This window comes from Meriones unguiculatus, chromosome 7, assembly GCF_030254825.1.
Source record: "Meriones unguiculatus strain TT.TT164.6M chromosome 7, Bangor_MerUng_6.1, whole genome shotgun sequence".
Taxonomy (NCBI): domain Eukaryota; kingdom Metazoa; phylum Chordata; class Mammalia; order Rodentia; family Muridae; genus Meriones; species Meriones unguiculatus.
In genome coordinates this window covers 36,390,871-36,404,713 of record NC_083355.1, presented here as the reverse complement: position 1 = coordinate 36,404,713, position 13,843 = coordinate 36,390,871, and the positions used below count along the sequence as shown (strand labels likewise).

Here is a 13,843-nt window from a genome sequence, read left to right as displayed (position 1 = left end):
GAGCCTTATGTGGATTTGGAAAAGGTGAATTAATTTTCTGAAGATATAGTAACTTTTGGTGAAATGAACTCAAAGCCAAAGCTGCTCTGATCCTACTTTCCAACCCTTCATTCAATATGCAACTGGCAAAAGGGGGAACATTTGGGTTATTGTTCCAAACCTCGGATCAGTGAATATAAGATTTAAAAGAGAATAGGGTACTCCCTTGGAGGTGGAGGCAGGAAGATTCAGGATTCAAGGCCATCCTTGGCTATATGGCAAGTTTGAGACCAACCTGAGCTACATGAGACCCTATCTCAAAAAACTTAAAAATTAAAAAAGAGACTGCAGGCTGGAGGAATGACTCAGAGATTAGCAGCACTTGCTGCTCTTCCAGAGGACCTGGGTTTGGTTACCAGAACCCATGTCATGTGCCTCACAACTGTCTGTAACTCCAGCTCCAAATAATCAGCTGCCTCTGGCCTCATGGCACCTGAATTCATATGCACATAACCACCCACATGCACACACACCTACATATAATTAAATAAAAATAAATATTTTTAAAAGGAGAGACTGAAAACTGTTATCAGCTAGTTGTTTTCCCCAAACTCTAAGTTGCTTTTCTTTGACTGATTCATTATCGTCTAGAATGTGACTCCCAATATCATAGGTGCAGGAACACTAGCAGGGGCCAACAATCAATCAAACTCATGTTGAGTCTCCTTCTGAATGCTTTTGTTTTATTTTGCTTTTGAAATAGGTTCTTATGTAGCCCTGCCTAGCCTCCAACTTACCACGTAGAAAACAAGAGGTACTGTCTGTGTGCTACTATGTCTGATCTTATATGGATGGCATGGAGGATGGAACCCAGAGCTCTGAGATGCATGCTGGCAAGCACTCTACCAACCTGAGTTACATCCCTAGCTTCCTTTCTAGCCTTCTGGGTTTTTGTTTGTTTGCGTGGCTGTCTAAAACAGGGTTTCCTTATATGGCTAGGAGCTCACTCTATAGAAGAGGCTGGCCTCAAACTCACAGATATCCACCTGCCTCAGCCTCCTGAGTGCTGGGATTCAAGGTATGTACCATCATGCCCAGCTTCCTTCTAATCTTTTATAAAACACACATAAATGTGCTGTGAAATACATAGTAGGCAGAATTCTAAACATATTCTGCATTTCTCCCAAGATTCCTGTCTATTTTTCAATCAGGCAGTAGGTACTACAGATAAAATTAATTAAAATTAAATACTCCCCAGGTGGAATTAAAATTACTATCAACTAGCAAAGTAGAGGGACAAGGCTGGTTTATCTAGGTGAGACCAATGAAATCATACAAGTCCTTAAATGTATTAGAGAGGATGGAGAAATGGTTTAGCAGTTAAGAGCACTGGCAATACTCCAGAGGGCCTGGATTCAATTCTCAGAATCCATACTGTGGCTTACAACTATCCAGGGGATTTGACATCCTCTTCTGCCCTCCAGGAGCACCAAGTACCATGTGGTGCATAGACATACATACAGCCAAAGCAAACATAAAAAAAATTCATTTAGGTTTTTACAGGAAGGCAGAAAAATGAGAGAAAGTGCTTAAGCAGGATAAAGTAGTAGGTCAGAGGCTCAAGCACTTTATCAACAGGCTCCAAGGACTCCCAGTGTCATTGGCTTTGAAGATGGCAAAAGGGGGCCATCTTCTGGGAGTCCTTGAAGCCTCCCAGAATGGGGGTTTATGTGTTTCTGTGCACATATGAGTGAGGTGGCTATCGAGTCTAGAAGAGGGTATGTTTCCCTGAAGTGCAGTTACACAGAGTTGTGTGTTGTCCAATATTGGTGCTGGGAACTGAATTCCAGTCCTCTGCAAGAACAGTTGGCACTCTAAACTGATAGCTCATCTTTCCAGCTGTATTAGTTGTTTGGTTGTTTGCTGAGACAGGATGTGATAGTTTGAATAAAAAGAAGTCCTCTAAATCTCAGACATCTGACTACTTGGTCCGCATTTGGCGGCTGTTTGGGAATGATTAGGAGGCATGGTCTTTGTTGGGAAAAGTGTGTCACTGGGTGTGGGCATGAGGCTCCCAAAGTCTCCTGTCATCCCCATCTCTCTGCTTCCTGTTTGTGGGTCAGGATGTAAGCTCTCAGCTGCTACTTCTGTGCCTTGCCTGCCGGTCTACAGCTATGCTCCCCAACATGATGAATGGACTCCCATTCTTCTGAAACTGTAAGCTTCAAATAAACCCTTGTATAAGTTGCCTTGGTCATGGTGGTGTTTCATTACAGCAATAGAAAAGTAAAGTTACCAGGTTGGAGAGATGGCTCAGAAGTTAAGAGCTCTGGCTGTTCTTCCAAAGGTCCTGAGTTCAATTCCCAGCAACCACATGGTGGCTCATAACCACCTATAGTAAGATCTGTTGCCTCATTTTGGCCTATAGGCATACATGCAGGCAGAACACTATATATTTAAATTTTTAAAAGAAAGAAAAGTTATTTCTCAAGTATCTATCAAATAGGGATGAAGTACTCAAACGCCTGAGACTTATGGGGACCATTCTCATGTAAACCACCATATAGGGACTCACACTACATCGTTCACTAACCCAGAACTCATGGCAAACCCTCCTAAGTACTGGGATTACAGCCATGAGCCGCCATACTGCTGTTTATATTACATGTGTATTATTGATAAGCTATTTTTTAAAAATCTCTTTTCCTCCTTTTTTTCCTTGACTGAGTATCTCTCTGTATCCCTAGATGTCCTGGAACTCACCCTGCAGACCAGGCTGGCCTTGAACTCAGGTACCACCTGCCTCTGCTTCCTGAGTGCTGGAGTTAAAGGTGCGTGACACTACCCAGCTGCATGAAGCTATTATTTATTTATTATAACAGTCTTTAAAAAAAAAAATTCATGTGCATTGGTGTTTTGCCCACATGTATGTCTGTGTGAGGGTGTCAGGTCCTCTGGAACTGGAGTTACAGACAACTGTGAGCTGTCATGTGGGTGCTGGGAATTGATTGAACCCAGGTCATCTGGAAGTACAACTGCTAAGCCATCTTTACAGCCCCTGTTTAAATACCCAAATATCTTTGTTTTGTTTTATTGAGACAGGGTTTCTCTAAGTAGCCCTAGCTGTTCTATCACTCTGTAGACCAGGCTGGCCTTGAACTCACAGAGATCAGCCTGCCTCTGATATGAGTGCTGGGATTAAAGGTTTGCACCACCGCCTACAGGCCAATACTTACATATCTTAATAGGTTACAAAGAACTAAAAGTACTACTAAATAATTATCAAATTCAGAAGAGAAAAGAGACAGATACACGGAAATAAAATTATCTCTCAGTCTAAATACTTGAAAAAGAAATGAAAGTTTCCACCAATGTTATCATTACCATTATTTCATAAGTATGATCACTCTGATGTTTCTTGTACTCAAATCCTCGAGTGAAACACTGTGAAGAAAAAAAAAGTTAAATTACTAAAAGTTACTTTTAAAAAAGTGCTTTCTTAGGGCTGGACATGAGGTTCAGTTGGTAGAGCACTTGCCAAGCATACACAAAGCCCTGGATTCAACCCCAGCACTTGGGAGGTGGAGCCAGGACGATCAGAGTTCAAAGTTATCCTCACTCAGCTACACAGTCACTTCAAGGCAAGCTAGGCTACAAGAGATCATATCCTTAAAAAACAAAATAAAAGCCAGGCATGGTAGCAAATGCCTTTAATCCCAGTACTTGAGAGGCAGAGGCAGGTGAATTTCTGCAAATCTGAGGCCAGCCTGGTCTACCAGGACAGCGAGGGCTATGTAGAGAGATCCTATCTCAAATCACCAAAAATAAGTAAATAAATGCAAAACAAAGCAAAATACAGTTTGAAGATATTCTGCTTTTTCTTTTTTGTTTTATTTGAGGCAGTTTTTTTCTATTGTCTTTTTGGTATACTAAAAAGAATTTTGCTATGTCGATGAGGCTGGCTTCATTTTCCTTCCTGCTGTTCATCCTGCCAAAGTGTACTGCATAACCAGCATCTCTCTCTCTCTCTCTGTGTGTGTGTATGTATATATATATATATATATATATATATATATATATATATATATATATTTTTTTTTTTTTTTTTTTTTTCCCCTTTCCCCTAGTCTGTCTGTGTAGTCCTGGCTGTCCTGGAACTCACTCCTGAGACCAGGCTATTCTCCAACTCAAAGATCCGCCTGCCTCTGCCTCTCAAGTGTTGGGATTAAAGGCCTGTGCCACCACCATTCAGCCCCAGTATATGATTTTATAACTCAAAGTGATCACAGCTTTCATCAGCCACTTTTCACATTTAACACGTCTAAAACTGGAATGCTGTGTATGTGTGCATCTGTTAGTATGTAGACACACTCGCCTGTGCATGCTCTTATGAAGACCATCACCAGGAATCTTCCTCTATTGCTCTCCCCTACATTTTTTGAGACAGGTTCTCTCACTGAACCTAGAATTTGTCATTCAGCTAGTCTGGCCAGCTAGCAAACCCCCAACCGCCAAGTTCCCCCTATTTTCATGCTCTCCCCAGCATGAGGGTACAGGCAAATGCTACTATGCCCAGGTTTTACAGGGATTCAAACTCAGGTCCTCACAAATGCACAGCAAACACTCTGAGCTATCTCTGCCATCCCTGGAATGCATCTTATAATCAAGTGTCTTAGACTGGCTTAAGACCTGATAGTTCCAACAAGCAATTATTTCGGCTTTCTTTGGCTGAGCTTCATTTGTAAAATGGAGGTATTTACTTATTCACTTCACAGCACGGTGGTAATGATTTAGTGCTGATTCAAGTGAGGTACTCAAAGTAGTACCTGGCACACTTATGCTCAGTCATAATACAACCCTCCAAACAGTTCGTTTGTTCCCTTGCCATCTATACAAAGAACACCTCAACAAGTTAACAAACAGTGAGATCAAAAGGAACAACCTGCCAGTTCTGATTCCCATAATCTAAGTACTTTAAATTTACTCAGGAAAAGTGGTAAGCATTAAGCTGAGAAGCTCTATGAACTGTCTGTCTCATCCATCTGCTGTTTACTTCTTGGTAAAGTCTGAGAGGGATGACTACCTCACACAGTATGGTCCTATAAGTTACTGCTGCCACAAAACCCTCAGGAGCGACACCCTCTCCTCAGGGGGTTACCTGCAAACACAGGAAGAAAGGAGGAGGCCCGCATTCGGCACACTTGATGTACGGTTCCATGAGGTAGGAGGAGCAGCCTCTGCAAGGTGGCTTATCAGATGGATCATCTAGAATACAGAGAAAACAAAGGTAAGTTTAAAACACCTCATGAACAGCGCTAAAAGAAAAGGGTAAAACCCTGCAAATAGCTGGACAGTGACTGTGCCAACAAACACATGGGAGTGGGTGAGCTCGTTAAATACACACACACACACACACAACACACACACGGCCACACGAGAGCCTGTCTACTACAAGGTAATGTGTTCCTTCCTTCAGCATACCTACTGCTTCAAACATGTGTGCAAAGAGAGACTTAGGAACAGAACTTGAAAGTTTTACAAAGCCCACTCTGCCACAAGGAAAAGAAACCGGGCACATTCCCGACACAGCACTACATTACGACATACATACAAAGCAAACCAAAGAAACACTAACAACTGCTCTATCTAGGCAGCATCACACATGAAGTCACTGCCCTGCTCTTTCAACTTCCCTACAAGTTTGACTTTTTTTTCTTAACAAGTTGGGGAAATTCCAAGTTGGGATTTAAGCTTTGAGTCTAGGTTGAGGTTTATACCAAGGAAAAAGTAAAACACTTCATGCAAATCTGCTCTTGTTCTGTGAAACAGGTATGTCTCTGAACTACAAAGACAAAGGGCACAATGTAAGTTCTCCAAATCCCTAAGAATGCAGATAGGTTTGCTGGGTTTGCTCCAGGTCACCCCAAATCCTGTCCCTCTGAAGTCAGGGACAAAGGCCTTGGGAGGGAGATAGAGAGACTCACTTTGTTTGCACTTAACACCTACCACTTCTGGTGGAAAAATAAAGTATGAAGTGCTAGATGTCAACTTAAAAAAATTATGTCTGTTTGTATGTCTGTGCATGGTATACACATGTGAGTGCAGGTGCTTATGGAGGCCAGAAGAGGGTGCTAGATTCCCTGGAGCTGGAGTTACCTGACCTGCTTGCTGGGAACTAAACTGCAGCCCCCTGCAAGAGCAGAATACCTTAAGTGACAAGCCATGTCTCCAGTCCCAGATGCCAATCTTTACCACATCACCATCTCCTTAACTCGTGCTTTATTTTTACTTTCAAGAGACAGACTCTAAGTTGTCAAAGCTGACCCTGAATTCCAAGGCCCAAGTCATTCCCATGTCACCACCATAGATCTTGCCTTTTTCGCTTTATATTTTATTATTATTTTGTGTGTGTGTGTGTGTGTATACGCACAACAGCATATGGGAGTCAGAAGAAAAGGGATTGAACTCAGGTCCTCAGACTTGAGCCATCTTGCTGATCCTTCCCCATCTTTTTTAACAGTGCACTTTATCAATTATCTAACCTGATGGTTCTATATTAGCCCCCAGGACATTGTGAAAATCCAAGGCAGGTTTTTGCTGCTCCAGTGAGTAGGATGCACTAATAACATTTTGCAGACAAGGACTGGGATTCTAGATGTTTTCTGTTTTGGTTTTTTTTCAAGACAGGGTTTTCCTGTGTAGCCTTGGCTGTGCTGGACTGGCTTTGTAGACGCGGCTGGTCTCCAACTCACAGAGACCCGCCTGCCTCTGCCTCCCCTGTGCTGGGATGCAGGCGTGCGCCAGTGCGCCCAGCTATCCCAGATGTTCCTAAGTACTCAAGCTATTCCTTCCTACACAGCAAAGCAAAGCCCTGACTTCAGGCCTTAGCAACTTCCAATTCTCATTAAGTATTCAACTAGATAGAACAATAAACCTCACAATTAGATGAAGTAGAACCTATTTTTATATTACATGTAAAAAAAAAATTGTTTGGCAGCGTTGGGGATCTGACCCAGGACCTGGTATATGTTAGCCAAGCAGATGTGCAACAGTAACCACTGAGCTATAGTCCTAGCCCCAATTAAAATATTTTTGACTGCTAGGTAGGGTGGTAGATGCCTTTAATCCCAGCATTCAGGAGAAAAGCAGACAAATCTTTATGAGATACACACCAGCCAGAGCTACCCAGTGAGACCCTGTTGCAACGAAATCTTGACAGTTTTAATATATTTGAATACTCTAGTATGACAGTTGTACACCATTCAAGAGGAGGCTGCATTCTGTTTTGTTCAGAACTTGACCCCGTGGTCAAAACTTCCTAAGACTTGTAGCATTTCTTAGTCACTAGCATCCTGAATCATCCTGCGTTTCTCATAGCAAGATGCCGTGATTCAATCTATGAGTCTAAGCAGCTGACTGCTTAAGTCATCATGTCTCCTACTGCTTTTATGTCCTGCCCCCTATCCTTTCACTCCCACTTTTATGACAAGGTTTGACTCTGTAACTTGGTCTATCCCTTGAACTGGAGGCAATCCTTCTGCCTCAGCCTCCCAAGTGCTGAGGTTACAAGTGTGTGCCAACACATATGGCTGTAATCATGTCTTAAAAACCTATCAATGTACTTGCTATTTTACTATGAATTATATTATTTCATTAAAAATTACTCCTTTTATTACAGGATTATTTTTATCTTTGAAATCACAGAACTACATATTCCATTTTCAATTAATAAAAGACTTAAAAAATATAAAAAATAATTGGGTCTATCTAAAAAGTTGAGAGCTAATCTAACCAGTTCCCTACTAGGGGCCATGCTTACTTTCAGTATCTTTTATATATATATATATATACACACACACCCCTTCTCCATGTATTTTCCTAAAACTAGAATTACTGAGTGCACAGAGGACTGATTCAGGGTTTTGAGGGTTTATTTACTTGATTTACATTTATTTATTCACTTTGTGTGTGTGTTGGGCAGGAATGTTCTAAAGCACACTCATAGATATATATATAACCCCTGTAATTCCAGCTGCAGGGGATATGATATCTCTGCCTGGCCTCCATGGGTGCCCACACTCATGTGTATAGACCAATACAGATACATTTAAAAGCAACAAATAAATAAAATCTGAGGAAATAAAAATTTAAAGAATGTGACCAAATTAGACAGGCGACAGTGGTGCGTATCTATAATCACAGCACTCGGGAGGCAGAGACATGAAGATCTCTGGGAGTTCGAGGCCAGTCTGGTGTACAAAGTGAGTTCTAGGACAGCTAGGGTAACAGAGACACCCTGTCCTAAAAAAACAAAACCAAACAATGTGACTAAATGAATAAGCACTATATGTGGGCTGGAGAGAAGGCTCAGAGGTTCAGAGCAGACAATGCTCTTCTAGAGGACTGAAGTTTGGGCCCCACAACCCACCACACTAGGTGGCTCACAACGTGTAACATCAGGTCCTGGGGATCTTGACACCTTCTTCTGGCCTCCTCAGGCACATGCTCCCACACAGATATACACACACACGCACACACAGGCTTAAAAATTAAACTTTTGGAGCTGGAGAAACTGCTTCAGCAGTTAACAGCAGTGGCTATTCTTCCAGAGGACCATGGTCCAATTCCCAGCATCCATATAGCAGCTCACACCATCTGAATGCATCAAGCACGCATGTGGTGCACAGATATACAAGAAGGAAAACACTCATACATATTAAAAAAAAATCTTAAAAACAAAGACACTACAAACAGGGCTGAAAATATGGCTTAGTGCTTAAGAATGTTTATTGTTCTTGCAAGACACCTGGGTTCAGTTCCCAGTACCCACAAATCTCTAGCTCCAGTTCCAGGTGATCCCAAACCCTTTTCTAGCCTTCATGGGCTCCTGTAAAGATGGCACAAAGAAACTCACACAGACAAACACACATCCACACAAATAAATCTTTAGAAAAACAAAACCACTATAAACAAAAGTTGAAAAACAAGTAAACCAGAAGAAAGTTTTTGTAAATTCATGAGAGAAAAAGGCTGAAGGTTTGTTTTAAATTTTTCAATCTTTATTTATATGAGTGTTTCGGCTCCATGAATGTCTATAGGCCATGCACATGCAGTGCTTGTGGAGGCCAAGTGGAATCAGAATCCCTGGGACTGAAGTTACATACAGCTGTGAGCCCTTATGTGGGTGATGATGACTGAACCCAGGTCCTCTGGTAAAGCAGCCAGTGATCTTAACCACGGAGCCACCTATCCAACACTTGAAATTCTTAATATAAAAGATTTTCCTGACATTCCTGGGGCCCCAAGTTTGAGTCACAGCACCAAACAAAATACAAATGGAAGAACCACACTGTTGCTGTGAATCACACCTGTACATTCTGGGGAGGCTGAGGAGGGATTGCTGTGTGTTCAACAACTCCCTGAGCCACATTTTAAGTTCCATGCCATCCAGGGCTATATACCAATACCCTGTCTCAAAAAACCCAAAGAGAAGAGAACAAAACACAGCCAGAAATGGTGGTGCATTCCTCAAGTCCCAAATACTAAGAAGCTGAGGCTAAGGAGATTCATTTAGGACCAAGAAACTGAACTTAAAAGCAGCCTGAGCAACAAAGTGAGAATTTTCCTCAAGAACAAAAAATGAACAAAACAAAGTTGGGCTGGGGAGGAGAGATATAAAAAATGGTCTTAAACTACAGGAAAAATTATTTACCTTTGTTCATAAGGAGAAATAAAAATTAAAACTACACTAATATGTAACTTCTCACTAGCAGATGAGAAAAAAATTCAAAGCTTGATAAGAACTTTTGTAGCACCACTGGGAAATGGGCCAGGTGGTAATGGAAAACAGTACAGCTTATTTGGAGGGGAATTTAGGAGTGGCTAAACAAAAGTATAAATAACTTTTATTATTTGTGTTTATTTTTGTTTTTGCTTTTGTTTTGTTCTTTGGTTTTTAGTTTTTTTTGTTTGGTTGGTTTTTTTTTTGTTTGTTTTTTGTTTTTTTTTTTTTGTTTTGAGGCAGGATCTCACTATGTAGCCCAGACTGGCCTGAAACTCAGTATGTGGATTAGGCTGGCCTTGAACTCACAAAGAGTTGCCTTGCTTCTGTCTCCTGAGTTCTGGGATTAAAGGAATGTGCCATCACGATAGGCCCCAACAACTGTGTTTTAAAAGGTGGAAGTAGAGGAGGCAGTGGTGGCACAGGCCTTTCAACCCAGCACTCAGAAGGCAGAGGCAGGCAGATCTCTGTGAGTTCGAGCCCAGCCTGGTCTAACAAAGAGCGTTCCAGGGCAGCCAACTCAGTTACACAGAGAAACTCTGTCTTGAATAAACAAAAACAAAAAGAGGTGGAAGCAGTTTCAGTTTGCACTTGGCGCATTAGTAAAATGAAAATGGAGAAGTAGATGTAGAAGAAGATTCTGAGTTTCTAAATATATGGAGGGAAAACTGAGTGCCTTTAAGAAAATGACAAAAAAAACCCCAAACACCTAAAAAATACATTTCTAGTTCTTACTGGGATATTAATGAACATCTGCTTCATGATTGTGCATGTGTACATGTGTCTGTATATGCACAAGTGTGCATCGCCTAATTTTGTGATTTCTATTTCTGTGAAATCCAATGATGCTACACGTATGTCTGAAATCCCAAAGCTTGGGAGAACAAGCAGTTCAAGGTCATCCTTAGCTACAAAGTCAGTTCCAGGCCGGCCCAAGCTACATGAAACCCTGGGTTCAAAATAAAAATGTTTATTTACAGTATGGTAATGGTTCTGTTTATGGTTATGGTAGCTGGTTCACTCAGCTTGGTTTTATTCTAAGACATGGAGTGATATATGTGTCATATTCTGTAGGCAAACAATAGGTATTGCCTGATTTCACTTTTAGGTGATATTCATCATTCCTTCAGGCATTATCATTCAACTTCAAAGGCGTTGCTTCCTTGATCAGCTGCTACTTTAGTTTGCTATTCTTCACTTGAGACTTGTCCCACTGTACTTACTGCTAAAGGAACCCAAACGGTCCATTCTCTAACTGACAGAGACTGCTGTTTGATCCTCCTTGATAGGGAGCTTCTTCAAGACGTCAGAGGTGGACAAAGATTAACGATCCCCTATGAACAAAGAGAAGAGCCACATGGATCAGAAAACCACTCAAAGGTTCATTGTGGTAAACTGAAATGGCAACACTCAGGCCTCCTTCACAGAATTTAAAATTACAAAATCTGGAACTTGCTTGTGTAGTGGTATACACCTTTAATCCCCATACCCAGGAGGCAGAAGAAAATAGGTCTCTGTGTGTTCAAGTTTAAGACCAACCTGGTCTACAGTGAGCTCTTTTTTTTCTTTTCTTCTTTTTTTTTTTTTTACATAGAGTTCTGCACCAGCCAAGGCTACACAGTAGACCCTGTCTCAAAACATAAACTTGAATTTTATTACTGGAAACCAAGGAATCCTACACAACATATACTGTTCAATAACTTACTCCTTCAAACAGGAGGTAGAAATAGGAGGACTTCAAAGTCATCCCTAACTATTTTGTGCTGAGTGAGACCTTGTCTCCAAACACAAATCACAAAACAAGCCGGTGGTAGTGATGATGCACACCTTTAACCTCAGCACTCAGGAGGCAGAGGAATGTTGTTGATCTCTGAGTTCCTGGCCAGCCTGGTCTACAGAGTTGAGTTCCAGGACAGCCAGGACTACACAGAGAAACCCTGTCTCAAAAAAACCAAAACCAAAGCAAAGCACACATCAATCTGGGCAAATAAATGTTAGTTCTATAAAAGGCTAATTCACCTTAATTTCTCCAGAAATATTGTTTTCACTCTGACACTTTTATTTAGCTTCAGGACTGATGCTTAGATAATAAGGCTAAGGGCCAATTTTTGGGTGGTGGCTTTTTGGGTAGGGTTTTTTCCTCTGTACGGCTCTAAGAAAACTGGGTCTTTTAAGAAGAATGAAGGTTGTGAATTCAGCAGCTCAGCTGTAGGGTGTAAGAATGCTTCACATTTAAAGTCCAGCATCAAATAAGCAAGTAACCCAGTACTTCAGGGGCAGAGGCAGGAGGATCAGGAGTTCAAGGAAATTCTTGGTTACAAAAGTGCAAATTTGGCCTGAGATACATAGGCTGACTAAAAAAAATAAATAAATAAAATTTGAAAAAGAAAAATTTAACAAAGGGATATTATACACCCAGGAATAAAACAATAGGTACTAAATGGCATCACCGTATGTGGAATATATATACCTACATATATATAAGGATTCATATATATTACATATATATGAATATATTTGAATCCTAACAATCTCCTAACACTGGCTGTTTCTTTTCTTTTTTTTTTTTTCCAGAGGAAAGGAAGGGTATCTGCACAATGATTTTGCAGGCTGGTGAACAGCAGGGTTCTAGCAATAGAAGCTTCCACTGTCAAGGATGCCAGAATCCGCTCTGACAAACACTTCGTGTCACAAAGCACAATGCTGCAGCAAAGCAAAATCTCCCTCCCTCTCTTAAAAGACCTCGCAGTGATACTAACATCCCGGAGAGATGGAGCACATTCAAATGAACTGTGAGAGGGAGCTGGGAACGGACCGAGGGGCAGGACCCCCGCGAGGGGCAGAGGGGAGCGGAGGGCTTGGCAGTTGTGCAGACAGCACCCTTGCTGCTGTCCCATCCTGGCCAGTCACTGGGCTGGAAAACGGTGCTAAACCCTGAGCTCGCGGAGACCCACGTGGGGGTTCGGCGGCTCTGGCGGGCCGGGGCCGCGCTCCAACGCCCAGCCGGGAACTCGGCGGTGCCGCACCGCCCAGGCGCGCGGGGAGGGGCCCCGGACTCGGCCGGCCGCACCAGCCTCCCACGCCGCGTGGCCCCGGCGGCCCCGCGCCTCGTGACCCCGCGTGCCTCCGCTCCCGCCGCCCGGCCCCGCGCCTCACCTCTCCACGTCTCGCACCTCCGCGCCGAAGAGCCTCTCGCGGCGCGCGCCGTGCAGCCTCTCTGCGTGCGCGCCCCGGCCTGCGTGCGCGGCCACGCGCCGCGCAGTCGCGAGCACGCCGCCGCTGCCCCGCCTCCGCTCCGTCCGCGGGCGGGTCCTGGAGGCGCTGCCCGGGGATGGAGAGCGTGGTGTCCCGCTGCCGGGCGGCCGGATTTGGGGTCTGACCCGCTCGCACTACCCGGGCTCCCACGGGCGTCCCGGTGCCGTGCACTAAGGCGGCCCCGGCTGGCTCAGTCTGGATTTTCTCAAAACAGTCTCACTCTAGTCCTGTTGCAAACGAGGAAACTGAGGCTACACAGGCAGTGGGCCAGAAGATAGCGAGCCCGGGCCTCGCCGAGCCACTCATGGATTACCCAGGCTGAATGGTTTGAGGAGTGAAGAGGGTCCTTTTCATTCTGATGCTTCTGGGACGTCGAAATTGCCTTCTTTGGAAAGACCCATCCCCTCTCTGGGCTTCAGATGCCCACATGGAAGATGATGTGGTGGTCCACTCTGATGTCAATCTTGAGGGCTAGGTATGTCCCCCAAAATCTCTTATTACTACTAGTCTAGATTCTTATAAGAGCTTCCATCTGTGGAGTCCTTCCTTACTGCATGCTTGGCGTTGTACAAAGCCGGTTACACGTACCTGCTCGCCTAAAGCAACTTTCTGAGGGAGGCACTGAGTTACAGTCCCCAGGGTCCAGCTGAGGAAATTTAGGCACTAGAGTATATAATATAACTTAGGATCTCATTGCTACCAAATGTTGGGGGAGGAATTCCAACCATGGGTTGATCTTAACTGTTACGCTGTATATCTATTTTAAAGTCTGTCTCATTTATACGCTATCATATGCTATCAGCCTGTGTGGTGTCTTTCTTTCTTTTT

The 13,843-nt window shown here is 43.1% G+C and overlaps 2 protein-coding genes across 4 annotated transcripts in view; one reads left to right on the top strand and one right to left on the bottom strand.

Moving 5' to 3' along the window:
* Tada2a (transcriptional adaptor 2A) overlaps positions 1 to 13,014 on the bottom strand; it is a 44,112-nt gene extending 31,098 nt beyond the window's left edge. The window contains exons 1-4 of the mRNA XM_021641477.2: positions 12,917 to 13,014; positions 10,984 to 11,094; positions 5,138 to 5,244; positions 3,364 to 3,423 (exon numbers count right to left, since the gene is read on the bottom strand). Of these exons, the coding sequence (XP_021497152.1) occupies positions 3,364 to 3,423; positions 5,138 to 5,244; positions 10,984 to 11,008 (192 nt within the window). The 5' untranslated portion in view covers positions 11,009 to 11,094; positions 12,917 to 13,014. The remainder of the gene's footprint in view (positions 1 to 3,363; positions 3,424 to 5,137; positions 5,245 to 10,983; positions 11,095 to 12,916) is intronic.
* Positions 13,015 to 13,066: 52 nt separating this feature from the next.
* Acaca (acetyl-CoA carboxylase alpha) overlaps positions 13,067 to 13,843 on the top strand; it is a 263,052-nt gene continuing 262,275 nt past the window's right edge. For all 3 annotated transcript variants that reach the window (XM_060387107.1, XM_060387103.1, XM_060387102.1), the window contains exon 1: positions 13,067 to 13,490. Coding sequence is in view for 2 of the 3 variants with exons in the window: in XM_060387103.1 (XP_060243086.1) it covers positions 13,435 to 13,490 (56 nt within the window). In the remaining variant the exon portion in view is untranslated. The remainder of the gene's footprint in view (positions 13,491 to 13,843) is intronic.